Source organism: Citrus sinensis, chromosome 2, assembly GCF_022201045.2.
Source record: "Citrus sinensis cultivar Valencia sweet orange chromosome 2, DVS_A1.0, whole genome shotgun sequence".
Classification (NCBI taxonomy): domain Eukaryota; kingdom Viridiplantae; phylum Streptophyta; class Magnoliopsida; order Sapindales; family Rutaceae; genus Citrus; species Citrus sinensis.
This window is the reverse complement of record NC_068557.1, coordinates 32,122,416-32,148,203: the sequence shown is the minus strand read 5'-3', so window position 1 is coordinate 32,148,203 and position 25,788 is coordinate 32,122,416. Positions and strand designations below refer to the sequence as shown.

The following is a 25,788-nucleotide window of genomic DNA, read 5'->3' as shown; positions in this document are numbered from 1 at the left end:
GAACGCTGTATTTTTTGCAGACCAAATCAGCTCAAATTTCAGACAAAATCAGCACAATTTTCGGACCAAATCAAGAACAAATTGCAGACCAACTCAAGCACAAATTCCAGACCAATTCAATTACAAATTGCCGACCAAATCAGCACAAATTCTAAACCAATTCAAGCACAAATTGCAGACGAAAACGAAGACGAGAAAACAAAGAGGGGAAGACGAAAACGAAGAGGAGGGGAACAAGGAAGAAGGGCTGCTTGACTCTAGATCGAATGCGACTGGAGATTTTGATTTCCCAGCTCTAAAGGGATTTTCCTCAACAAAGGGCAACAAGAAAGTCATGAAAGAGAGAAGATGAGACTATTAGCTAGCGGACGAAGGATTTAGCTCTAGAACCAGCTAGGAACCCGAAAAAGAAAGGAGAATGTGAAAAGCGAATTCCCCTTCTCGTTATCCAATCCGCGGTTGAACAGTTCGAATCTCGACTAAGAATCTATGCTTTTGCAGTCGATTGATGATACAGAGAGCTTGTTTTTATTTTTTTGTTTTAAAGCTCCGAGAGGTCTCTCTCTCCTCTCCGATTTTGTTTGTTGCTATGCTTTGCTTTTTTAGGAGACACAGAGCGAGAGAGAGAGAGAAGAAGACGAAAACGAAGAGAGGAACGTTTGCTTTTGCTAGGGTGAAACGGTAGTGTTTCATGGAGAAGAGAAAACGGCGTCGTTTTGTTTTAGTTTTCGGGGTTTGACCCGGGATTTGACCTAGGGTAAATAGCATAACTCAATAAATAAACACTGGCCCACAGCCTTAGCAGTTGGTCAACAAAACCAGGGGCGCCTCGTGCGCTATTATAAATTTGTGACCCGACGGTCAGAGCTGAGGTCAGTAGTCGTCCTTCAGGTTAAAAAACTAGACGATCGTCGATCGGTGATTCAGTGTTGTGCTCTGTCCAAGGCAGATCGACGACTTCATTTTATTATTTTTATTATTTCGAGAAAACAAAATGGAAACTGGTGGAGCAACTTCATCAACTGGTTGTCTTTCGGTAAGCATTTTTAAATTTAAATTGATTTTACAATTCTATGGCTGTTTTTGTTAATTGAATTGTCGCTAGGTAGCAGGCTGAATTTTAACTGAGTCTTCAGTTCAATATAACTAAGAAAAATCCATTCTTCGATTTTACCTGAAATAATAAAGTAGTCAGCCGCAGTCAGTAGCGGCGGGTGATCGTGTCTCTGCGTTCTTGCCTTGGCTTGCAAGGATGGCAGTGGGGACGGCCACGGGCTTTAGGTTTTTCTTGAAAACGCATCGTTTCAGAAGCGCGCGTGGCCTCTAACCGGGCGCGCCACGTCGCGTGGGTACTAAAGCAATATATAGCAAGTTCTGTACTCGTATTTCTGAGATCTGAAGAAATTTATTTTAAGAATAAAAAATAATCTGTCAATGCCTTGCTATTCTGAGACAAAAACGAGGTTTCCCATTGGCTTCGTGGGCTGGTCTTTCTAGTTCCAAAGATGAGAGCAACGGCACTCGGGACTCAATATTCTATCGTTCATGGGGATAGGTATTTTTCTCGCTCACGTGCTTACGACCATTGTTAATAAGTCCGAACATTTGGATTGTGCTTAATTTATTTGTTTTAGAATCAGTTAGTTGTGATGTAAAAAATCATCTATAAAGAAAATTAATTAAACATAAAATTTATTTTTTAAAATATTGTGAAATTTAAAATATTTGGTAAATCTAATTATTAAATTATTATAAGAATGTAAATGACTTAACCAAGGTAATGTCGAATAAAATTTATCTATACATTCATAAGTATGTATATAAAATATTTTTTTATTGTGTATATATAATAATTGAAAAATAAATAAAAAATTTATATTATTAATTTTATTTTTTATTTTGTATCTCAATATAATTAGTAATAATAATGATCTTATGATTTTATTTCTTAATTAATAAGGATAATTTTAGTTTTTTTATAAGATATATAAAAATATATAGAGTATTGTATTAACTATATGAGTGATTCTCAAAATCAGATTTTAAAAAATTAATTTTTTCTTGTTTTTAAAAATTTGTTATAGGATGCCAAAAATAATTTCTAAATAAATTTATGAAACATTAAAATTAATTTTTTATTTTTCAAAATTAGTTTTGAATCTCTTAAAATTAATTCCAAACAATTCTTAAAATAATCCCAATAAGTTCTGTAAATATTAGTATTAGTTTAACTGTAATAATGCAAAAAAAAAACTTATATATTAATTGACAACAGTAATATTGGTGTTATGATGTCACCGCTAACAAAAAAAAATTATATATTAATTGACGAGAATAATATTAGTGTTACAATGTCACCCCTAACAACCTATTTAGTTTTTATTTACGCAATTTATTAAACATTCCAGAGTTTATTTTAAAATTTAATTTGATTTGATATTCATCAAGATTACGTGAATCTATTAAATTTCTCTAACACCCATCTAATAGATGCTTTCATTATTAAAATTTAAAAATTTTAATACCCCTTTATTTTTCTCTTTTTCTCTCAGATTACATATATATATTCTCTCTCTGGTCTCTGACAATACCATCACGTCTGGTACACACTTTCATTAACTTTCAGCCATTTGATTCTTGCTCATTGATATGACATACCGATGACATTTTTCTGGAAATACCTGTGCAATTTCTCTGTGGTATTTGGTTTGGGAAATTTATTAATATTCCTTTTCAAAGACTTGAAGTAAATTAATTTTATGGCGACTAAAAATATTCTTGGTAATTCAATTTAATTTTTTTTTTTGGTAAAAGAGATTCATTTTATTAGTCGAATTCACGTGGGACAGAAATTATAATTTTTTTTTTCCTTTTCTGGGTTAATTCCCATCAATTAACAAAAGATACGTAATAAAACCAACAAAATGCCCATTAAGGGCTCTAAAGTCAAAATTAGGGAAGCGAAGGGCATCGATTCATTCGATTGCACTGAACGCGCCACGCCAAGTCCCCGCATTGTTTGATAAACTTCACTGACACTGACTTGTTTCCGACCTCTTCTCACTCACTATTCTGTATTTGGAATTGGAATCAAAATAAAACCAAAAAAGAAAAAAAGGGCCTGCACTGACAACTCACGAAGATCTTTCATTCTATTTTCTCTCTTGACAAAACTCTTTTCCTCTTTCTTTCCTTCTGATTATCTTTCTCAACAGAAAGAAAGAAAGCTTATACCCGTTTTAACCAATTTGTCTTTGTTATCTTCGGTTTCCGCAAACGACGACGTTCGCGTTTATTCTTTCATTCATGTCTCAATTATTGGCTTCGAGAAAGGTTGACTATCTCAACGGAATTATATCATTATTATTATCGCTGCATTTAATGTAAAATCGTTTTCATTTTTCTTGTTTTCAATTTTTCTCGATGTGATTTTTTGTTATTGATTTGCATTGACTTTGGGTCAACCCCTGTGTTTGGTGCGCTTGATTGATTATCAATATCAAAACGCAGCTATGTAGAGTTTGTTCATTTTAATAAAAAGGAAAATCTAATATCTTCTAATCACGCGGGCGGAGTTTTGAAGTTTTAGTGTGGTCGGCTTTGGGGTTGTTTGTTTCCTGGGAAATTGTTTCTGTAGAATGAAATTGACGTCCTTTTTGTGGCATGAAACTTGTTAAGCAATGGCTAATGATCTGCCTGCTGCTGGTAGTTTGGCAATGAAATTAGGAGATGTTAAATTTGCTTTTGTATTGCATCTGCAGTGAGAATGGCTGCTACGATCGCAAAGCGACAAGGGCTAGGCCGTTACTCTGATGATAAAATGCGGAGAATCCGAGGAACCTCGGATATATCGTGGCAGAGGAGAGGGGTTTCAAAGGTGTTAGACCGTGAAAATATGAAGGATATAGCCCAGGAGAAAGAAAAGGAAAGACATGTTTTGCAGGCATCCTCGGGAGCTAAGAAGCCGAGAATGAATCAAGATTTTGGATTCTCGGATAGTACGAGAATTCCTAAGAAGCCTCGTAGTGCCCTCAACAGGAAAGTTAGTTACGAAAATGGAGATGAAGATGAAGTGTTAGACAAGAGAACAAGTCTGGAAGTTGAAATGTCGGAGGAATTGGATTATGATGCTGAAGAAATTGCTCTGATTAGAATCAGAGAACGTCGGAGATCTAGAAGGCTGGAACCAGACGGTGCAATGATCAAAACAAATCCTCATAAGGGGAGGCAGAAAATTGATTCTGCGAATAGTTCTTCTTGTTCTTCATCATCGACATCTTCTGGCTCTTCTGATTCAGTTCTGAAGAGTAATAGTAATAACAATGGCAGATGCACTGCAAGAAATGTAAAGGTTATGTTTCTATTATTTATTTTTCCTCCTACAATTGTATAGTTGGATGATTTTTTTCTTGAAGAGAACTTTTGTACATTTTTTTTGGGACTCAGCTGTCTTAGAATTTTTGCTTGAAGCAGCAGGAAAAAGAATTAGAACGCATTAAATGTCACCAGTGTATGAAAAGTGAACGGAAATATGTTGTTCCTTGCGGCAAATGTAGAACCAAAGTGTACTGTATCCAGTGTATCAAGCAATGGTAAAGTTTTAGCTAAAAGAAATTTTATCTTCTTTCCTTTTGTTTCAAAGCATAAGGAATTCTTTTACTCCATTTTTTTTTTTTTTTTTTTGGGTTTCCAATAGGTATCCTAAGATGTCAGAATTAGACGTAGCAGAAATATGCCCATTTTGCTGTAGAAATTGCAACTGCAGTGTATGCTTGCACACAAGTGGGTTCATTGAGGTTTGTATTAGTTATATCTCTTCTTTTTCTTACATTTCTTCTCTAGTGCTGTAGTTGTTTATGAAGCCATGACAGACTTTCCATTAGTCATTCCACTGAACAAAAAAGAAACTGCACCAGTTCAGTCACATTGAAGTAAGCCTCTGGTTATGATGAAGTCTGAGTGATTGTTTCCCATCTTGAGACAGCGAGTTCTTGACAATAGATTTTTCTCAAGTTTTTGTATTTAAATTTCACCAGCCATAGTTTGTCCTTAAAAAGAAATGAAATCCTGACTCAGAGTGGCAATTTTCATCTTCATGTTTCATCACCTTCTTTGAGAATTTGCTTGTCAGAGATAATATTTGTATAGTTTCTCTATTAGATCACAAGTAGTAGCCCTTTATAGTCAGTTTTTATGCTTACCATAGAAGGTTCTGCTAGTTTTATTGGGTTATTTTACAAACTGGGTTTAGATGTTTTGTTTTCGACTAGTTAATTCCACTGTTTGCTTGAGGTTACCTTTATTGATGGTTGTGAGTTAGTGAACTGTCTTTCTTATAAAGCCATTGGTATTAAATTTTATCTTCTAACGATTATTTATGTCTATTTCCCAACTTCAGACATCAAAGATAAACATGACTGATTGCGAAAAGGTTGAGCATCTACGTTACTTGATGGTGTCGCTCCTCCCTTTTATAAGACAAATATGTGAGGAACAAACTCAGGAAATAGAGTTTGAGGCTAGCATTCAAAGTAAGTAATTTTCCAATTGGAGTATGATTGTTTGTGCAAATTTATTTCAATGCTAAAAATGGTTTTTCTAATTTGTAGGGGTGCATTCTTCAAAGGTTGGTGTATCAGAGACTCTTTGTGGCAATGATGAGCGTGTGTATTGGTAAGCATCTTACTCTACTAGAAACTATAGTCATATGCAGTTGGTTCTGTCATTTTCTAAGATCTTACTGGTTAATATTGTTGGTCTTTAAGCAGCAACCATTGTGCAACTTCAATTATCGATCTTCATCGGAGCTGCCCTAAGTGTTCCTATGAGCTCTGTCTCACTTGTTGTAAAGAAATTTGTGAAGGAAGGCTTTCAGGCCGTGCTGAAATGAAGTTTCAATACGTCAACAGAGGCTATGGTTACATGCAGGGTGGGGATCCTCTACCAGAATCATGCCTCCATCAAACTCCTGATGTTCATGTTGAGCCATCAGTTATGTGGAGTGCTGATGACAATGGAACTATTTCATGCCCTCCGACTGAAATGGGTGGTTGTGGTGATTGTGTGTTGGAGCTCACGCGTATTCTTCCAGATAGATGGATTTCAGATTTGGAAAAGGAGGCTAGAGATTTAGTGCTGATTTTAGACAATAAATTAACAAATTTGAGGCAGAACCGTGCTGAAACAGGCACAGATATGTTATGTAAAGCAGCTTCTAGAGAAGGATCTGATGACAACTTATTGTACTGTCCAGATTCAACAAAAATCCAGGAGGACGAAGAGCTTTTCCGCTTTCAAAAGCACTGGATTAAAGGTGAACCAGTTATTGTTCGCAATGTTCTTGACAAGGTGACTGGTTTGAGTTGGGAGCCAATGGTTATGTGGCGTGCATTGTGTGAAAATGTAGATTCAGAAGTTAGTTCTAAGATGTCAGAAGTGAAGGCTATTGATTGCTTGGCTTCTTGTGAGGTTTAGTTCTATTATTCCTCTCCATATTTATTTTAAATTTATCTGCTATGAAATTTTGGTGTAATGAATCTGCATTCCATGATGAGCAAACGAATCTTCATCCCCAATATATGTATGTGTGTGTGGGTGCTACCTTTTCGGAAAGGATCTGCAATGCTATTTGTAGAACAGTTTTTTTTTTTGTTCCTTTTCCAGAACACTGTTCACACTCTTTTTTTCATGTCACTCAAAACATGTCTGCACATCATCTGAGCTGCATGTTCATTTCTTTTTTTAATTTAATATCTACACAAAATTCTTGGTTTAATAGCTATCTGCAGAAATCTTCAGATTCTTTATCACGCAACATCATTTTCTTATGATTTCTAGGTGCAAATTCGTCTAGGGTTTTGAATGATGAACAGTTTCTCTTTTCTTTATCAAGCATTTATTTTGAATGCCAAGTTTGTCATAAACACAGGTGGAGATCAGTACTCGACAGTTTTTTAAAGGTTATACACAAGGGAGAACATATGATAACTTTTGGCCGGAGATGCTCAAGCTAAAGGACTGGCCTCCATCTGACAAGTTTGAAGATCTTATGCCACGCCATTGTGATGAGTTTATAAGTGCATTGCCATTTCAAGAATACAGTGATCCTAGGGCAGGTATCTTGAACCTTGCGGTTAAGCTTCCATCTGGTGTCTTGAAACCGGACTTGGGTCCTAAAACATATATTGCTTATGGAGTTGCTGAAGAGCTTGGAAGAGGGGACTCTGTAACAAAGCTGCATTGTGACATGTCAGATGCGGTATGTCTCAAATGTTTCTTCTTTGTAGCTTTTCTCTGAAATGGTGAGAACTTTGTTCATTGCTGATCTTTTCTTAAATAAAGAGCCATGTTTGATTCTATTTCTTTCTCTTTCCAGAAACTCTTAGCATTTGATTTCCTGCTTGTTTTGATGTAAAACAGTTGTTTAAATATTCAGATGCAATGCATTTACATAATGTGCAAAATAAACAGAAAATTATATGTTTTGCATTTTAGACTACTTCTAGAATGCATTGCACTTACTTATGTGAAAAAAAGAATGATATCAGAATAAGCAGGAAATCATGCTATGCGTGGGTACTTGTGGGCAGAAGATTCTATATATCGAAGGTGGTGGTTTTAAGTTGAAACTTATAGAGGAAGATAATCTGATGGCACTGCGATAACTTCAAAAATAGTGATTAATGATTGATCAGTCGATGTCCATTTCTGGAGCAAACAAGGTTGTGGGCTTTTATAATTAACTTTCAATTTGGGGGTCCAAATTGCATGATGGGCAATATGTGGACCCCAATATTATTGTCCTGGTTTAAGGAACATACAGGTTTGTGCTATTCAAAGGTTGGAAGTTCCCAAATAGAATCTACTTTATGCCTAGTGATGCTAGAATTTACAACCTCTTTTAACCTTTCTTCGACTACTTTCTTCTTTACGGATTTGTGTTATTCAATTATTTGTTGATGGCTGTAGGTGAACATTTTGACGCATACAGAAGAAGTGTTGTTAACTGAAGAGCAGCACTCTGCAGTTGAAAGATTGAAGAAGGAACATAGAGCACAGGACCTGAAAGAAAATCTTGTACAGGATGGAATGGATGAAAGCATTGAGGAACCCAACAGTGATAATAACAAAGAAGATACGGATGTCTCAGAAATCAATGATTCAGAGCTGCTCCCCTCAGGAATTAGAGGAGAGTTCAAAATGTCCAGAGATGAGATGCAAGGGACTGCATTTACTTGTCCTCATTCGGAAGGGACAATGGTGGAATCAGGTGGTGCTCTGTGGGACATTTTTAGGAGGCAGGATGTTCCCAAGTTAGAGGCATATCTAAGAAAGCACTTCAAAGAATTCAGACACGTCTATTGTTCACCAGTAGAACAGGTTATTAGTGAAAAATCAGAACTTTGCTTTAACATGTCAGATGGGCTAATTTTTCTAACAAGTTATGCTCTTTTTTTATTAGGTCATTCATCCAATTCATGACCAGTGTTTTTATTTAAGTTCAGAGCACAAAAAGAAGTTGAAAGAAGAATTTGGTTAGTACATAATAATCCAATGACAATTTGTTTAACTAACAACTGCAAAATTACTTGAGCTTTTGACATATTTGTTATTCATTTTCAAGGAGTTGAGCCATGGACATTTGAACAAAAACTTGGAGAAGCTGTATTTATTCCGGCAGGATGCCCGCACCAAGTTAGGAATCTCAAGGTAAGAAATTCCTCATAATTTTCCTCCGTGGTTTTGCCTTTCTCAATACACAAACAACTTGGTCTTGCTCATCATATTCATTTCATTTGCATGCAGTCGTGTACGAAAGTTGCTGTGGACTTTGTCTCCCCGGAAAATGTTGATGAATGCCTTCGTCTAACCAAGGAGTTCAGACTTCTTCCGAAGAACCACAGAGCCAGAGAAGACAAACTTGAAGTATACCTTGTTTTCATAAAACGAAAATGCTATGTGCATGAGATATCTTCTTCTTTCGTATTTATTTTACTAACCCACATTTTTTTTTAAATTCTTTCTTCATTGTACCTTTGTGTTTCTTGAGCAGATCAAGAAAATGATACTTTATGCAGTTGCGCAAGCAATTAAAGACGCAAACAGTTTGATACCTGCTTTGAATTGAATCCTGTCCCATGGAAATGGAAGCTACTCTCCCATTCACTGCCAAAGTCACTCTCGCATTCATGGACCTTCAGAAACCAGAACATTGACAAAATTTGTAACATTTTTGTTTTAGTTTTCACAGATAACAGAAGCATCGACCCGAGGCCGCTGCATTTTCGATTTTTCATATAACAAGGTGGAGTCATTGGAATTTTTGTCAGTCCTAATAAAATTTCAGCCGGTTGGCTTGTTGTGTATACATAGAGACTAGAGTTATACATATAGAGAGAGGGTATAAACTATAACGTAAGTCGTAACATTTTTGTTGAGACTCCTTGATTTGGCTGTTTATTACTTGAATATCGTGCTCTTACAAATGAATACATTTTTATGTAACAGATCGTAAAAGATTGTCGTTTAAAAAAAAAAAAGGGAAAATCATTTATTTAGGGGGTTTTTGGGACAGCTGCTCTCACACTATATTCTAGAGAATATTCTCTTAAAATATGACATGGGATGCAGCTGTGCGGTGGCAGCGCAGTTGGCTCAATCGCGCTATTAGTCGTCTATGAAATTCCAATACTTTTTTCCTTCTTATGTTTAATACGCATTAACGCATGGCATTGCCATGGCGGTGGTAATAATTTATTATCAGTGTTTTAATTCCGTACTTTTTTTGTTAATCTTATTAAAAATGTTATAGCTTATTATAAAATCTCTTTGTTCAATTGCTGAAAATCAAAACTTGGCTCATAAGTATGGCAAGAAAATCAAGATATTACTGGATGCTTACTAAACAATTCAGCCTACGCCTACTATGATGAAAAATCTTGGGAGATGAGAAAGGAGTTTTATAACATGTAATGAGAAAAATAAATTTACTGTTATTAATAATTAGAAAATAGAACCGTACTTCACGCGGTTTTAAAAAAAAAATTTAGTATTATTATTTTTTCTTATTTTACACTTGATGAAACTAATAAAAAATATGAATTGATTTTTTTTAAAGATGAGGCAGTCTTATAAAAAACAAAAAAAAAACTATTAGCTAGTAATATAAATAAAGAAGTAACGCAAGATAAAGAATAAAATGAGAGAATATATTATAGAGTGATTTTATTCATTCCAATTGTATTTGTACAAAACAAAAAGATGAGCTCTTCTTTTATAGTTACATAATCACTTTATGAAATTAATGAAAAATTATGGATCATAATTCCTTGTGAGATAATGAGAGTTATAAAGAAGCTAAATGTTACTAATGAGAAATAGTGGGGAGACTAAAAGATATATGTTATGAACATCTATATTTATTTTAATAAATTTATAACACTCCCCCTTGGATGTTCATTACAAAGAATATGTTTCATTAAAATCTTTACATAATTGTTATTGTGTAATTACAATCAAATTAATTATGAGAATATAAAAAACCAAATCTAAAAGAAAATTTCTTTATTTATTAGATAATAGATAATATACAAAGATGAGAAATGGTGATGCCACATCACCTCCTCAAGTCCCAACTTTATATAGATATTAGAAAATATAACCGCGCTTCACGCGACTTTGAAAAAAGAATTTAGTATTATCATTTTTTCTTACTTTACACTTGATGAAACTGATAAAAAATATGAATTGATTTTTTAAAAAAATGAGGCAGCCTTATAAAAAACAAAAAAAAACTATTAGCCAACAATACAAATAAAGAAGTAACGCAAGATAAAAAATAAAATGAGAGAATATATTATAGAGTGATTTTATTCATTCCAATTGTGTGTGTACAAAACAAAAAGATAAGCTCTCCTTTTATAGTTACATAATCACTCCATGAAATTAATGAAAAATTATGGATCATAATTTCTTGTGAGATAGTGAGAGTTATAGGGAAGCTAAAGGTTGCTAATGTGAGATAATGAGGAGACTAAGAAATATATGTTATGAACATTTACATTTATTTTAATAAATTCATAACACTCCCCCTTGGATGTTCATTATAAAGAATATGCCTCATTAAAATCTTTACATAATTGTTATTGTGTAATAATAATCAAATTAATTATGAGAAGATGAAAAGTCAAATCTAAAAGAAAATTTCTCTATTTATTAGATAATAGAGAATATACAAAGATGAGAAATGGTGATGCCACGTCACCTCCTCAAGTCCCAATTTTATATATATATATAGATAGATATAGATATATATAGATAGTTTATGTCATCGTCGTCATCTATATCATCTAATCTCCAATGTGATGCATTTGCATTTAGCATTATTGTTAATGTAAGAATTGAGATTGGGTTCGTCGAGTCAATTGTCAAATTAAATGCTATGAATAGAGTAATAATTTGGGTTATTATCGTTTCACTATTTTTAAATTTATAAAATATCAAATGATTAAAAAAATATTTCTTATCATTTTATCATTATAACTTCACAAAATCTTTTATTTTATTATTCTTTTCGTCAAAACAGTTAGTTGACCAATTAATTTATTAATAAAATATTAATTTTATTCTTTATGATAAATACACAAATAAGGATATCAAATCGTAGATAAAAAATTATCTTATGCCCTTAGATCTACAAATAATAGTTTTAACCATAAATTTATAAATAACCCTGAATTTAATATAACTATAAAAGCAGCTAATACAAAAAATCCTGGATATTTTTGTTAATAAACACACAATCAATACTCCAATTAAAAAAAAAAACACTTAAAGCTTGTTAATCAATACTTCTTATTTAAGTGTCTTTTTTCAAAATAGGTTCTGCACATTTTTACCAAAAATATTTAGGGGTATTTTTATCAGTTCATTATTTTTATACTTATAATAAATTCAGAGTTATTTATAAATTTATGGTTAAGCTATTAATCAACGATTAAGGGTATAATAATAATTTTATATTTATTATTTGATACTTCTATTATTATAAAGATAATATTAGTATTTTACTATTTAACTAGCTGTTTTAATAAAAAAAATAAAATGAAAGATTTTATAAAGTTATAATAATAAAATAATAAAAAAATAATATTTTTTATAATTATTTAATATTTTATAATTTTTGAAGTAGTGAAATAATTTTTTTCAGAGGACGGACACTTACCCTTTTAAGGCGTTAACGGCCAACAAACAAAAGAGTGCATAAACAAATAAACAATGATAATAAGTAGTGGCATTATCTCCACTTGAATCCACCACCGGTGTCCACGCTTTAACTCGATGCCCGGGTAGAAAATATGAACACACAACACATTCATATCCAATTTCTTCCTCAATCGTTTTCTTTTCAAAAACAGTGTACAAGTTTTACTGTTGTAAAGAGACCCAGTTGGTTCAATTCTTGTTCTACAAGTGGGGCTATAGTTAGGTGCTCTGTGAATGAAATTGAAGAGCAGAAGCAAAAGCAGCAAGTGGTGAAGAGGGCATATCCATTTCACGAGATTGAACCAAAATGGCAGAGTTATTGGGAAAACAATCGAACGTTTAGAACCCCGGATGAAATTGACACCTCTAAGCCCAAGTTCTATGTTCTTGACATGTTCCCTTATCCCAGGTCCCCCTCTTTCTCTTCTCTTCTTTTGTATTTGTTGAAGAATGAATATAGCCAATTAAGACTTCTGAAATGGCAATTCCCATTTATGGTTGCTTTTTTATATCATGCAAATGCAGTCACTGATGAGTTTCTTCTTCTATATTAGTATATCCTCAGTATGCTAAAATACTGAGGTAATGGTTATTGTTGCTGAGTTGTTTTGTTGTATTTATTCTGGAATGATAAGTTTCAGTGACGACTTTTGAATTTTCAGTAGTCTGATTTTCACAACCCACTAAACTTCCTTTGTTTGAGTGGATTTTTTGGGTTGTTGCAGCGGAGCCGGTTTACATGTAGGCCATCCATTGGGATATACTGCTACCGATATTCTTGCAAGGCTAAAACGTATGCAAGGTTACAATGTCTTGCATCCAATGGGATGGGATGCATTTGGCTTGCCTGCTGAGCAATATGCAATTGAGGTCTCCCTTGCAATTATTTTGTACTATGTGGTTTTCATATTAGTGTGTTTTTGTGGTAGTTACTGTAATTCTGTAATTGGTTGCATTATTTACAGACGGGAACCCACCCAAAAATCACAACTTTGAGGAACATTAATCGCTTTCGCACCCAGGTAATTTCATTTCACTGTTTTCTATTTGTAATCAGTGAAGTTACACATACACGTGGCTGATGCCTTTATGTGGAGAAATGCTTATTTGTAGCTCAAATCATTGGGTTTCTCGTATGACTGGAACCGTGAGATCTCCACAATAGAACCAGCTTATTATAAATGGACTCAGTGGATCTTTCTTCAGCTATTAAAGAGAGGATTGGCCTATCAGGTGTTGTATCATAAGTGGTTCACATATTAATCTGTTATATTTGACAAGAAACCTGGCACGATGATTCACTTAATTTCAATTCAGGCTGAAGTGCCTGTCAATTGGTGTCCTGCTCTTGGCACGGTCTTAGCAAATGAGGAAGTGGTCGATGGTGTGAGTGAGCGAGGGGGTCATCCAGTAATAAGAAAGGTACACTGGTTAGGTGATTTTTCATATTTTCTAATTCATGTGTCCTAGTTATGGTAATTCTTCTCTTATTCCTATTATTTGAATGATCTCATAATTTTACAGTGTAATTTTTTATTACCAAGCAGCCAATGCGGCAATGGATGCTCAAGATTACTGAATATGCTGATCGTCTTCTTGACGATTTAGACGACCTTGACTGGCCCGAAAGTGTAAAGGAAATGCAAAGGAACTGGATAGGGAGGTCAGAAGGGGCTGAGATGGACTTTCGTGTTCTTGACAGTGATGGTCAGGAAAGAGACATAAAAATTACTGTTTATACTACCAGGCCTGATACCATCTTTGGGGCAACGTGAGCGTCTCACACCTTGCATTTATTTTCTAGGTTTGAATAATTGATTGCATAATATGTACCTAATTGTTCTCTAGATAAAAATTGTCCTTGGATTATGATTTATTTTCATCAAATTTTCTTATGCAGATATTTAGTTGTGGCACCAGAGCATCCCTTGTTATCATCATTAGTGTCCACAACACAGAGCCAAAATGTACATTCCACTCTTTACTTACTCACTTTTGTCTGAAAGGTTTTATGTCCATTGGGAAATTGGTGACAATGATTCTTGACCACAGATAGAGGAATATAAAAACCTTGCGTCAAGAAAGAGTGACCTTGAGAGGACTGAGCTTCAGAAAGAAAAAACCGGGGTCTTTAGTGGTTGTTATGCAAGAAATCCAGCCAGTGGGGAAGCAATCCCAATATGGGTTGCAGATTATGTTTTAGGAAGGTGTGTTTAAGTTTATATTCTGTTTCTTAGGTTCTTTGTCGTTGTTTCTCAGTTGACATCTGCATACATGCATAAATTGAGACATACCACTTGTATTTCTTGTTTAAAAAGTGAAGTGTATTTACCATACATTTTAATTGTTATGGAAATTCTTTTGTTGATCACTCATAGATGTTCATAGGTTCTTATCAATATGAGTGAAGTATGTTAATTTTGGTTTGGTGCAGTTATGGAACAGGAGCAATTATGGCTGTGCCTGCTCATGACACCCGTGACCATGAGTTTGCTTTAAAGTTTGATATTTCAATTCATTCCGTTGTGATGCCAGATGACGAAAGTAGCAGTCAATCTGAGAAGGCTTATACTGGTGAAGGTCTCATTGTGAATTCATCAAATTTGATCTCAGGGCTTGATATCAATGGCTTGTCATGCCAAGAAGCTACTTCAAAAGTCATTGAGTGGGCTGAGAAGACTGGAAATGGAAAGAAAAAGGTGCTTTTTCTCTGTTTATCTGAACCATCAGATTCAAGGCAGTGATTGAGGTGATTAATTGTCATCATCTTCGATACTTTTGTTTTAATATGCACGGATTATCTTTTTCAGGTGAACTACAAGCTGAGGGACTGGCTTTTTGCTCGACAACGTTATTGGGGGGAACCTATTCCTGTCGTATTCTTGGATGGTACTGGTGAGACTGTTCCACTTCATGAAGCTGAACTGCCTCTTACCCTTCCTGAGTTGGATGATTTCACTCCCACTGGTACAGGGGAACCCCCATTATCAAAAGCGGTGTCTTGGGTATTTCGTCTTCCTCTGTTCGCAATTTTTCATAACTTGTGGCTCCAGTTGATTGGTGCTCCTGAACATCTTTAAAATAATGTTTATCACAAAATGCATAACAATTTTAGCTATTAGTTTAAAATATGAATCATCAGCTCTCTAAAGTTCTCAATTTACTGACAAAGGATTGTGATTTCTAGCTATTTAAATAAACTGTGTTTATTTAACTTCCAATGTAATCTATTAATCAAAACAAATGGTTTCCTACTGGAGGTTAATCTGTCTATATACTGAGAAGGGATGGGGAAAAAGAGCCTTGTTAACATTTTTTCGTATACTTTTGTGGTTCATTTTCAGGTTCAAACCACAGAGCATTCATCTGGAAAACCTGCTAGACGAGAAACAAGCACTATGCCACAGTGGGCTGGTTCCTGCTGGTAATTGGGGTTGATATTAGCTGTTTTTTAGTTACCACATTTTTGTATTAACTGCTTTTTAGTTAAGCGGTGATGTTGCATTAATTCTTTACTTTTTCTGATGTCTGGATACTGGAACTAATACTTTTCCAACCACTGATAATGTCTGAACAATTTCTCTGAAATTTGGGGTCCTATAATCTTCCTATCTATCTCTGTTCAGGTACTATTTGAGATTTATGGATCCAAAAAATTCCAAAGAATTAGTGGATAAGACAAAAGAAAGGTAACAGCAGCTTTTGCTAAATAAAAAATTTTCCCTTAATATTACCTAACTGGTGATTTATCTTGGACTTTCCTTGACCTCTAAAATGATCAAAATCAATTTTCTTTGTTTGTACTGTGTCTCATTTTAGTTTCTTATCTTTCCCAAATATATTTGAACTGCAGGTACTGGAGCCCCGTGGATGTGTATGTTGGAGGTGCTGAACATGCAGTTCTTCATTTACTTTATGCTAGATTCTGGCACAAGGTTTGTACTAGTCTCCTGTTTTAACCATGGCATTTGTTGCTAAAGCTTCTTCACCGGTGATCATTGTTGTCAATTCATCTATCTACTCTTATCGGTTATGATCACTGCAATTATTTTTCCTTCTTGTGTTAGATAATTGCATCATTGATGTGCTTGCATAAGGCAACCTTAGTCAATTGTAATGCTGACAAATAAACTATAGCGAGCTCTAGGAAAGCGTGTAGTAACCAAAACTGACAAAGAGGTTCCTACAATGAATGAACAAGCTGTCTAATTTTATTATTCATGTTGCGAGATTCTCTTATGCATTCTGACCTTATTTCAGGTTCTCTATGACATTGGTGTGGTGTCAACCAAAGAGCCCTTCAAGTGTGTAATAAACCAGGGGATTATTCTGGGGGAAGTAAGAATAGCTATATGTGCTTGCGTAGGACATAATTCATTATTGGATTTCTGATGTTTTGACTTGCAGGTGCAATACATGGTTTGTAAAGATGTGGATGGAAGCTATATATCTGCAGACTCAACTGATACATTGGGTGAATATGAGCAGGAGAGCATTCCTGAGGAGAAAGTATGTGCTTTTAGAAGTGACAGTATATTTTCCTTTTACATATATATGTGTATGCTGTCATTGATGATGGATCATATTACATATTGGTTGTTTTTGACAAAAGCTCATTTTACGGATGCAGGTCATGAAGTCCGGGGATTTCTTTGTAATGAAAGACAATCCTAACATCCGTTTAATAGCTCGTGCACACAAAATGAGTAAAAGTAGGGGAAATGTTGTGAATCCAGATGATGTTGTTACTGAATATGGTGCTGATTCTCTTCGTTTATATGAAATGTTCATGGGGCCATTTAGGTATTATTGTTTAGTATCATTAGTGGTTTCACTGTTCAGTGTTTAGAATAAAAGGCATTAACAAAGATATTTTCTTGCCTTGTATTGCATTGTGCTTCCAGAGACTCCAAAACCTGGAATACTAGTGGTATTGAAGGTGTCCACCGATTTTTGGGAAGGATGTGGAGGTTGATTGTAGGTTCATCCTTGCCTGATGGCACTTTCAAAGGTGGCACTGTGGTAAATGATGAAGAACCTACTTTAGAACAACTGTGTACTCTGCATAAATGCATAGCAAAGGTATAATAGAAGTTATGGCTTGAACTGGGCATCTCTATTGCTGTATTTATTGCATTATAATGAACATATAAGTAGCATGGAATAGCGATTGGGTGCTTCGTTTCATTTAGGAGATTCCTCGTATCACAGTGATATGCAATATAAACCTTTGGATCGTGTACATTTTATTTTGCAGGTGACAGAAGAAATTGAAGGGACAAGGTTCAACACTGGTATTTCAGCAATGATGGAGTTCATTAATGCAGCATATAAGGTTTAATTTTTGTTATTATGAACTTTTATACTACTTGATGGGTTGACGAACACTTCTTTCCACTTTTGCTCATGAAGTGTGTGATCTGTTGTTTGCTTTTTGATGTTTTCAGTGGGAGAAACACCCAAGAAAAATCATTGAACCATTTATTTTGTTGCTGGCGCCTTATGCACCTCACATGTCTGAAGAACTTTGGTTTCGCTTGGGACACTCAAATTCTTTAGCATATGAGTCCTTTCCCAAGGTAAAATTTTGTCTCCTGGTATTATATCTCACATTTTTGTGTTCTCAAATTGATGGAGCTGTTACCAAGATGATAGGTGGAAATTGAATGTCACTGAATTCTGGTTATCCAGAAAATGAAACCATACATAACACAGACTTTTCTTTCATCTGTTAAAATATTTTCAGGCAAATCCTGATTACTTGAAGGACTCGACCATTGTGCTACCGATTCAGATTAATGGCAAGACCAGGGGTACCATTCAGGTTGAAGAAGGATGTTCCGAGGAGGAAGCTTTCAAACTAGCTTCCCTGGATGAGAAACTTTCCAAGTTTCTGGATGGGAAATCAATCAAAAAAAGAATATATGTTCCTGGAAGGATCTTGAATGTAATTTTGGACCGTCAAAACACCAAGGCAAGCGTCCGATAATTGCTTCAGATAACATCACAACAGCTTATAGTAACATTGTTCCTGCCCAATTCAGCATCCCCATGCACGCATGCAATATGCATTTTCAGCCTGTGACCTCAATGGGAGAAATAAAACAAGATGAACAAGTCATTTTTTCATCAAAAAGAGTATGCCGGCTTGCCAAGTCAACACAGTTCCTCATCAATTACTTGATTTTAATCAATTCAAATAATACTGTAAATCTCAGTAATCTAGAAATGCAATGTTTATTGTGTATGATCATCATTGACGCATTTTGTTCATTTGAATTTTGAATGTATTACGTACCCAGTGATTTTTTTAGTTACAGTACAGAGCGCATCAATTTAATTTTAAATTATACAATTTGCGAAGCCACCATTATTTAAATTTCCGATGCTGTATATATAAATAAATAATTATGAATAACTAATCTTTTCTTTCCTCTCCCTTAAGTAAAATAGAGGAAATTGAGCGTTTAAAGATTTTGAAACGTACATAATCATCATCATCAATGCGTAAGTATCAAATTTATCCTCGTGGTTTGTTTAAAAAAAAAAAAAAATAAGGTGATAAATTTACCACTTGTCTGAAATCTGTCCCTATCAGTACCGTCAAGTAACGATCAAGTTTCATGTAAACGTGGCGGCAATTGAATCAATGTGGGGAAAAAAAAAAAAAATGTAATCTTTGGTCAATCTGCACAAAAAGCCTATCAATCAGTCTCACTCACGTCACGGCGCATCAACGCTGTCATTCAATTATAACCTCACAAGTCACCGCTGCCGTCCATTCATCAACCTATTCATTCCATAATCACCTTCGCCCCCACCATCAAGAAACGTCACCGTTTCTTTTCCCTCTTCTTCTGTTTGTTTCTTTCCTTTACTTGAGGCCCGCGGGCGACGCTGTTCCAGTTCCCACTATTTTTTAATTCATAAAACGACAGCGCAGAGCCGCAGATGCTCTTCTCTTTCTTTCTTCCTACACAATCCCTTCAATGTAAATTATCTTCGTACACATACTAAATTAATTATTAAAAATTTCATTTCTTTTTAAATATAAAAAAAAATCATGTTGGTTGTGATTTTGAAGGAGGAAGTATGACGAAGAAAGCCGCGCCAAAAGTGGGGCGCCACGTGCTCTGGTTCAGCTGGAAGCTGGTGACCTTCTTCTGCATCGCTTTTTCTCTCGTAGCTCTTTTCCGGCTCCACCTTCGGTACGATATCTCGTCGTCTGCTGTTTCTCGCACGAGATCGCGGATTCATTACGATGGCCCCGCCAAGATCGCCTTTCTCTTCCTCGCTCGCCGTGAGCTGCCGCTCGACTTTCTCTGGGGAAGCTTCTTCGAGGTCTCTAATTATTTATTAATTAATTAAAATGAAACGAAGAGAACTATTTTTTTTTCAACGACAAAATGAACTTCTGAACTGGTTTGGTTGGTGCAGATTGCTGACGTGGAGAATTTTTCGATTTTTATACACTCGGCGCCGGGTTTTGTGTTCGATGAGTTAACGACGAGGTCAAAGTTCTTTTACGGTCGTCAGTTGAGTAATAGCATTCAGGTGATTATGGTATAAACTAGAATAAAATAAGTTAATTAATTAATAAACTTCATTCTTTTCCTTAAAGATTAGTTTTTCTATTATGAAATTTTAACTACTTTTTGCTATTTTTGTTAAATATATTAACTTTCCTCAACATCTAGGCTTGGTGTAATTATTAATCATTAATAAAGGACAAATTTTAGTATCCATAAAAAGGACAAGTGATGGATTTTATGCTTCAATCTTGAATGAGTTGATGATGATTTCTTGGAGCTGAAGAAATGATGTAATGAAGATGTCTTACAGGTAGCATGGGGAGAATCCAGTATGATTGCAGCGGAGAGATTGTTACTTGAAACTGCGTTGGAAGATCCGGCAAATCAAAGATTTGTGCTTCTCTCTGACAGGTGGTTTTTCCATAAGATTTAGAGCAAATGATTTGATTGTGATTGGTCATGATGTGTGTTCTTGAAGAACAGTTGTTTTGCTGATGGTTATTTATTAGATTTTCTCTCTCTGTGTTGCAGTTGCGTACCCATCTACAACTTTAGCTATGTTTACAAGTATCTAATGGCTTCTCCGAGGAGTTTTGTGGACAGGTAGATGGAGAGCTTTGAATTTTGAGGTGCCATGCACGATTGCTTTGCAAAAATGCTTAAATATCAATTGGAAATGTTATATCAGGATCAGTATTTAGTCATTTTAAGTGGTTTGTAAGTGTTTTTAATCTAATAAATACTAAGGTGAAACTTTTATTGTTACTCGGTATTTGTAGTTTTCTGGATAGAAAGGAAAGCCGCTACAACCCAAAGATGTCACCTACCATACCAAAGGGAAAATGGCGAAAGGGCTCTCAGGTTATCTATTGCATCCCATCCTCTCTTAACTTGTCCATAGTTAGTTGTCATACACATCATTTTAAGTGAGCCTGGTGTCTGCAAATAGTTTTCTCACCTTTGTATTGAGCTTAACACTTTGACTCATTGTTTGTGTGCATGATAACTTGCTTGACTGGAATCAGAATGTTAGGAGGGTTAATGTAAGGAGGCGTTTGTCCCTTTTTTTTTTGTCCTTGTAAATCAAAACCAAAAAAAAAAGAAATTAAGTTTTATAGTTTAAGAAATAAGTATATTTTATAGAGATATTTATGGAATATAATATTTATTTTTCATTTAGACTTTTCTCATTAAGATAAAAGTTACAATAGTTTACTTTTTCGGGGATAAATGTTTGAAAATCAAATATAAATTAAAAAAAAGAGCAAATTTTGAAAAAATCCTGAAATTAATAAAATTTCAGATTTCAAACATATAATAAACAAGCCTTATGTCACTAATGAATCATCAATGTCATCTTTTTAATTAAAATTTCTTCAAGGGTAGGATATGCATTTGTATTTCTACCTAGGCATCATTCATGATCTGAACTTAAATTGATTTTGTTGCAGTGGATCACTTTAATTCGGAGACATGCAGAAGTCATTGTTGATGATGAGATTATTTTTCCAGTCTTTAAGAAGTGTTGCAAGGTATGCAGTTAAGCAGTTTTCTGTCTTATTCTTTTATAGATTAGTATTAATCACTACTTTCAGCTAATAATCACTCTATAGTGTAAAATGACACTTACAATTATGACTGCTGTTGATTGGTTTTTCTAGGTTGGCATGCCTGTCAAACTATCTGTCAGTGTCACTGACCCCTCACTAGTCCCAAGAAAGTGAACATTTTTTAGTCAACATTATTTTTTCTAAGTGGGTAGTGGTTTACAGTGTAAAAAGTATAAGACCTTTTTCTGGATCAAACAAGAAATCATTCATATGTTTTCTCCTTGCAGCGACGCCCACCTTTAGATGCACGCAAGGGAAAGATGAATATGGTAAGTGATATTCTATACCTGATTTCTTTTTTATTGTGAAGGGCAGTGTTCCATATTTTGTGACAGTCATTTTACTTTTATGATAATATGTAGTGCGATTATATCCGTCAGAGAGTTTCATTACTGCTGAAGTTCTCAAAGCAAAGGCTAAATGCTTACAGTGATCTATATTTTTCCCCCTTTAAAGCGATTGAAAAGCTTTTCTGATTTGGGTGCACTGTTCATGATAAATGCAGAAACTTCAAAAGCAGCACAACTGTATTCCTGATGAACACTACGTGCAGACACTGCTTGCAGTAAGTAACCATTCATGTCTCATTTTTTCCTTCCATTTTTCTTATCGTTCTCAGTTTGTTGCATGATTCTTCCTGGCATGATTTTCTTGTGATATCTCTTCTTCTCTGTTCCTGTGTAAGAATTATGCAACCTTTCTTTTCGAGTATATAGCTTTTTATGGATGGTATCTTTTCTGATTGGTTATATTTTCTGTTAGATGAGTGAGCTTGAAGGTGAGCTTGAACGTCGAACATTGACGTATACACAGTGGAACCTGTCTACAACGGGGAATCAAAATTGGCATCCATTGACATTCAGCTATGCAAATGCGGGCCCTCAACAGATCAAGGAAATAAAGGTTGTTGACTTCTCTTGCTTTTACATTGTGAAAGATGGATATCTAGATGAATATTGTGATTTATAATTGATGAGCATCCCATCACATTGTGCCTATTTTGGCACCCTAGAAATATTGTGTGTTTATTTATTTATTTTTTCCTTTTCAGTCTGTTGTTTTGTGTGTTTATCTTTCCATTAAGTTTATCCTGTTCTGTTTTGAAGGGGGAAAACATGATGTTACTGTTTTCATTATTTGTTATGTTCAATTGAACAGAGCATCAACCATGTTTACTACGAGACAGAATTCCGGACAGAATGGTGTCGGAGTAATTCCATCATTGTTCCTTGCTTTCTGTTTGCACGAAAGTTTTCTCGTGGAGCTGCCATGCGCCTTTTGAGTGAAGGGATTGTTGGGACGTTTGATACCTCAACATTACTAGACCAATCCTCGTGATCTGTGATTGTTAATCATCTCTGACAGCACTCTTTTAACTGTTAACTGACCTACTTCAATACACAATCTGGAGAGTGAGCAGGTTGCTCATTGAAGCTTTACATGATACACACCAGCCTATATGCAGAACAAATTTTGATACTTAGACAATCAAAACAGAGCCAACAGTTAGGACAGCAGCAATTTGAATCCCTTCACTACCAGCCTCCTGCCCAGAGATTTTACTAAGAGTTGATCTAATTGTAAGCTTGCAGCCCTCTGTTCCAACATTTTCTGCTATATTTCATTATGTTTTACTTAGTAAGTCATTTCTTATGATTTGTTTTGATGTACTTATGGGATGCAGAGAATTTACCCAAGATAATCTTCGTAATTTCTGAATATTCTAGTAGTTACTATTGTAGGAGCCTTTTTTTTTCTCCCCTTTCCGTTTGGGTTTTTTAGATTGGTACCAAAATGGCAAATACAATCTGTGGTTTGAAATCGAATTATTGGGTTACTTAAATGTGATGGACAATATTTAGGTAATTCAATAATATTCAGCGGAGTTTTAGTCGGGCATTGAAGTTTAAGTAGAAGTTCAAAGGCAAGATTGATCATCATCTGGTCTCCTGAATGTACGTCTGCATCATTTAATCTGCTCGCTATGTTTACGCAATGTCCAGCGCCTAGCGTATGTGCACCTGAAGCAATGAATTAGTCCAAAAGTGTGAATTCATGTGAGGGTGAGGGTGAGGGTGAGAGGTTAAGGGCCTGTTTGGTATTGTTTTTGAATCTGTATTTTCTGAGAATAAAAATGAAAATGAAAATGATGTTTTGTAGTTACTGTATTTCGAATTTAAATATGCGTTTGGTATCATTTTCTGTATCTTATATTTTAAAACTGAAAACAGTAATATGCGTTTGGTAGACACAGTTAGAAATGATAAAAACAGAGAATATGCGTTTGGTAATGCTTTTTTTAAAAACAGTTTTTACTAATCATTTACATTATATTTATAGTTATAAAATAATTATTTAGCTAATACACACAAATACAACAAAATAATTTAACCAAATTTAATAAAAAAAATTACATGATAATAAAGTTTAAGAATTAACATTAATTAAAAAAATTTGACATTGTCATTGTTTTTACACTATATAATTAAGATATATATTACAACACATGATTTAAACAAAATAATTATAAAAAACTACATGATACACATTATGCATTACGTATGTAATCATGCCACATAAAAGCCGCAATTCCATCCGAGAAACAGAGGAGAACTCACGGTCCCTGTTCCAATCCCAATCCCAATGCCAGTCCCGGCAGCATTAAAGTTCGATGGTTTAGTGTGACATGCACAGCTTTTGGTAGTAATCGAAACACGTCTTGCAATTGTTTTGGCTCCATATCCATATCAAGACATTCAAGGCCAACAAACACTAAACAAGACTCTTTAAACTGGCAAATCAACCAAAGGTAAAACTTCTATCTATGTTTGCAAGCATCCATGTCTACGGGCTCCAGCAAGAAGATATTAATTCTTTCAAGTCACTTCAACAATCATGGGAATGCGGTGGGAAGAAAATTAAATTAAAATGGCATGGGTAATAAGGAATTCCATTATGTCACCAATGAAACATTACAACAAAATTGGCAACAATGTTTGCACCAAATCAAACAGTACAAGTGCCTTGCTCGATTTTGATCTCCAGTTTCATTGTGGCACCACCATCCCAGTAACAATTTCGTGTGGATTTCTTCGTTGTGTCTGAACAAAAATGTAACACATACATTGTATTTCCATCTTTTCTATCTTTCAGGTTCTAGTAAACTATTGTGTCTAGAGTCAGAGTAAAGCTTCAAAATACTTGACAAATATGTACCAAATGTGTCTAGATTCAAGAGTGAGATTTTCTGCTAACCACCATAAATATAAATTCTTGGTACTTCATGGGTCTAAATCATGACTACTATGTTCTGAGCCCTTGGAAAACTGTTCGTCGTGAAAGGGATCATCAGCACAATGTACAGAACTCCACCTAGGAGAGAAATTCCAGCCCATCTGTTCCAGCTCATGGCCAGTTGCTCTCATGCTGAAATATCATTGCTACGACCTAGATTCTGAAACAATCTAAAGAAAATAATCAAGAACAGTTTCCAATTTGCCGAATTGAACATGCCACTTAAAATAGTTTCCACATGCCACTTAAAACCAGAGCAAATCTTGCACAAGATAATCAAGAAGTACACCCAATTAATTTGCCTAAAAAACTAATTGAACATAACAACATCCAATTTGCCCAATTGAATCCAATTTGCCGAATTGAACATCATATGGGTCCAAGCTAAACAAAAAGAATTACAGTCAAAGTGCAGCCAAATAGAAAAAAAGAAAGAAATATACCAGTAAGTGGTGGCAGCAAGCGAGTGGAAGAGCAGCTGCAGCAACAGGATCTAGCAGCGGCAGCAAGCAAGTGAAAGAGCAGCAGCAGCAACCGAGTGAAAGAGCAGCAGCAGCAGCAGGATCTAGCAGCAGCAGCACGCGAGTGGAAGAGCAGCAGCAACCGAGTGAAAGAGCAGCAGCAGCAACCGAGTGAAAGAGCAGCATCAGCAGGATCCAGCAGCAGCAGCACGCGAGTGGAAGAGCTGCAGCAGCAGCAGGATCTAGCAGCAGCAACGAACTGGAAGAGCAGCAGCAGCAGCAACGAACTGGAAGTAGCTGGAGCAAATACCAAGTGAAGACAGCAGCTGCAAGAGCCGAGATCGAGCAGCAGCAGCAACGGAGTGGCAGATCGAGTTAGAGGGAGAGATATGTGTTGTAGATCTAGAGAAAGAGGAAGAAGAGAGTGATAGTGAGTGCGGAGAGTTTAGATCGGGGACTTTGGGAGCTGTTGATGAAGTGAACACGAGCCGAGATTTGTTCTGTAATTTGTTCTTGAGTGTGAATTGTAATTCATTTGAAAACGCATTAAACATGTTTTCAACTTTACAACTGGAAAGCTGAATCTGAATTTTTTGTTTTATAATTTGTTTCTGAGTTTAGCCCACC

The 25,788-nt window shown here is 35.2% G+C and overlaps 3 protein-coding genes across 21 annotated transcripts; all 3 read left to right on the top strand.

Annotated features, from left to right (window-relative positions):
* Positions 1-847: 847 nt before the first annotated feature.
* LOC102618372 (lysine-specific demethylase JMJ26) lies at positions 848-9,504 on the top strand. 11 transcript variants are annotated; one of them, XM_025094925.2, is made up of 15 exons: positions 850-1,036; positions 1,189-1,555; positions 2,553-2,602; positions 3,762-4,351; positions 4,471-4,592; positions 4,697-4,796; positions 5,399-5,531; positions 5,610-5,673; positions 5,769-6,468; positions 6,929-7,258; positions 7,969-8,379; positions 8,462-8,534; positions 8,624-8,709; positions 8,806-8,925; positions 9,053-9,504. In XM_025094925.2, exons 2-15 carry the CDS (start codon positions 1,506-1,508, stop codon positions 9,125-9,127), a joined length of 2,904 nt encoding a protein of 967 aa, XP_024950693.1. In that variant the 5' UTR covers positions 850-1,036; positions 1,189-1,505; the 3' UTR covers positions 9,128-9,504. The 11 variants fall into 11 exon arrangements, with proteins under 11 accessions (XP_024950687.1, XP_024950692.1, XP_024950691.1 ...); XM_025094919.2 differs by having other exon boundaries at positions 848-1,036; positions 1,192-1,555; positions 8,806-9,119; XM_025094924.2 differs by having other exon boundaries at positions 848-1,036; positions 3,762-4,345; positions 4,477-4,592; positions 8,806-9,119.
* Positions 9,505-12,265: 2,761 nt separating this feature from the next.
* Positions 12,266-18,583, top strand: LOC102619836 (leucine--tRNA ligase, chloroplastic/mitochondrial). Of its 2 annotated transcripts, XM_006467333.4 has the most exons (20): positions 12,267-12,673; positions 12,990-13,134; positions 13,230-13,286; positions 13,378-13,497; positions 13,582-13,686; positions 13,812-14,035; positions 14,165-14,231; positions 14,317-14,471; positions 14,699-14,963; positions 15,075-15,269; positions 15,609-15,688; positions 15,891-15,953; positions 16,118-16,199; positions 16,525-16,602; positions 16,672-16,773; positions 16,895-17,067; positions 17,169-17,346; positions 17,522-17,599; positions 17,712-17,843; positions 18,011-18,583. In XM_006467333.4, exons 1-20 carry the CDS (start codon positions 12,357-12,359, stop codon positions 18,251-18,253), a joined length of 2,859 nt encoding a protein of 952 aa, XP_006467396.1. In that variant the 5' UTR covers positions 12,267-12,356; the 3' UTR covers positions 18,254-18,583. The 2 variants fall into 2 exon arrangements, with proteins under 2 accessions (XP_006467397.1, XP_006467396.1); XM_006467334.4 differs by lacking the exon at positions 16,525-16,602 and having other exon boundaries at positions 12,266-12,673.
* Positions 18,584-19,029: 446 nt separating this feature from the next.
* On the top strand, positions 19,030-23,163 carry LOC102620313 (glycosyltransferase BC10-like). Of its 8 annotated transcripts, none has more exons than XM_025094930.2 (13): positions 19,030-19,255; positions 19,349-19,605; positions 19,702-19,818; positions 20,107-20,207; positions 20,328-20,399; positions 20,576-20,657; positions 21,248-21,328; positions 21,458-21,512; positions 21,634-21,675; positions 21,769-21,821; positions 21,912-21,971; positions 22,169-22,309; positions 22,513-22,695. In XM_025094930.2, the coding sequence occupies exons 2-13, from the start codon at positions 19,357-19,359 to the stop codon at positions 22,558-22,560; spliced, it is 1,101 nt and encodes a 366-aa protein (XP_024950698.1). In that variant the 5' UTR covers positions 19,030-19,255; positions 19,349-19,356; the 3' UTR covers positions 22,561-22,695. The 8 variants fall into 8 exon arrangements, with proteins under 8 accessions (XP_024950698.1, XP_052290631.1, XP_052290629.1 ...); XM_025094929.2 differs by having other exon boundaries at positions 19,045-19,255; positions 22,565-23,163; XM_052434669.1 differs by lacking the exons at positions 21,458-21,512; positions 22,513-22,695 and having other exon boundaries at positions 19,040-19,255.
* Positions 23,164-25,788: the final 2,625 nt, after the last annotated feature.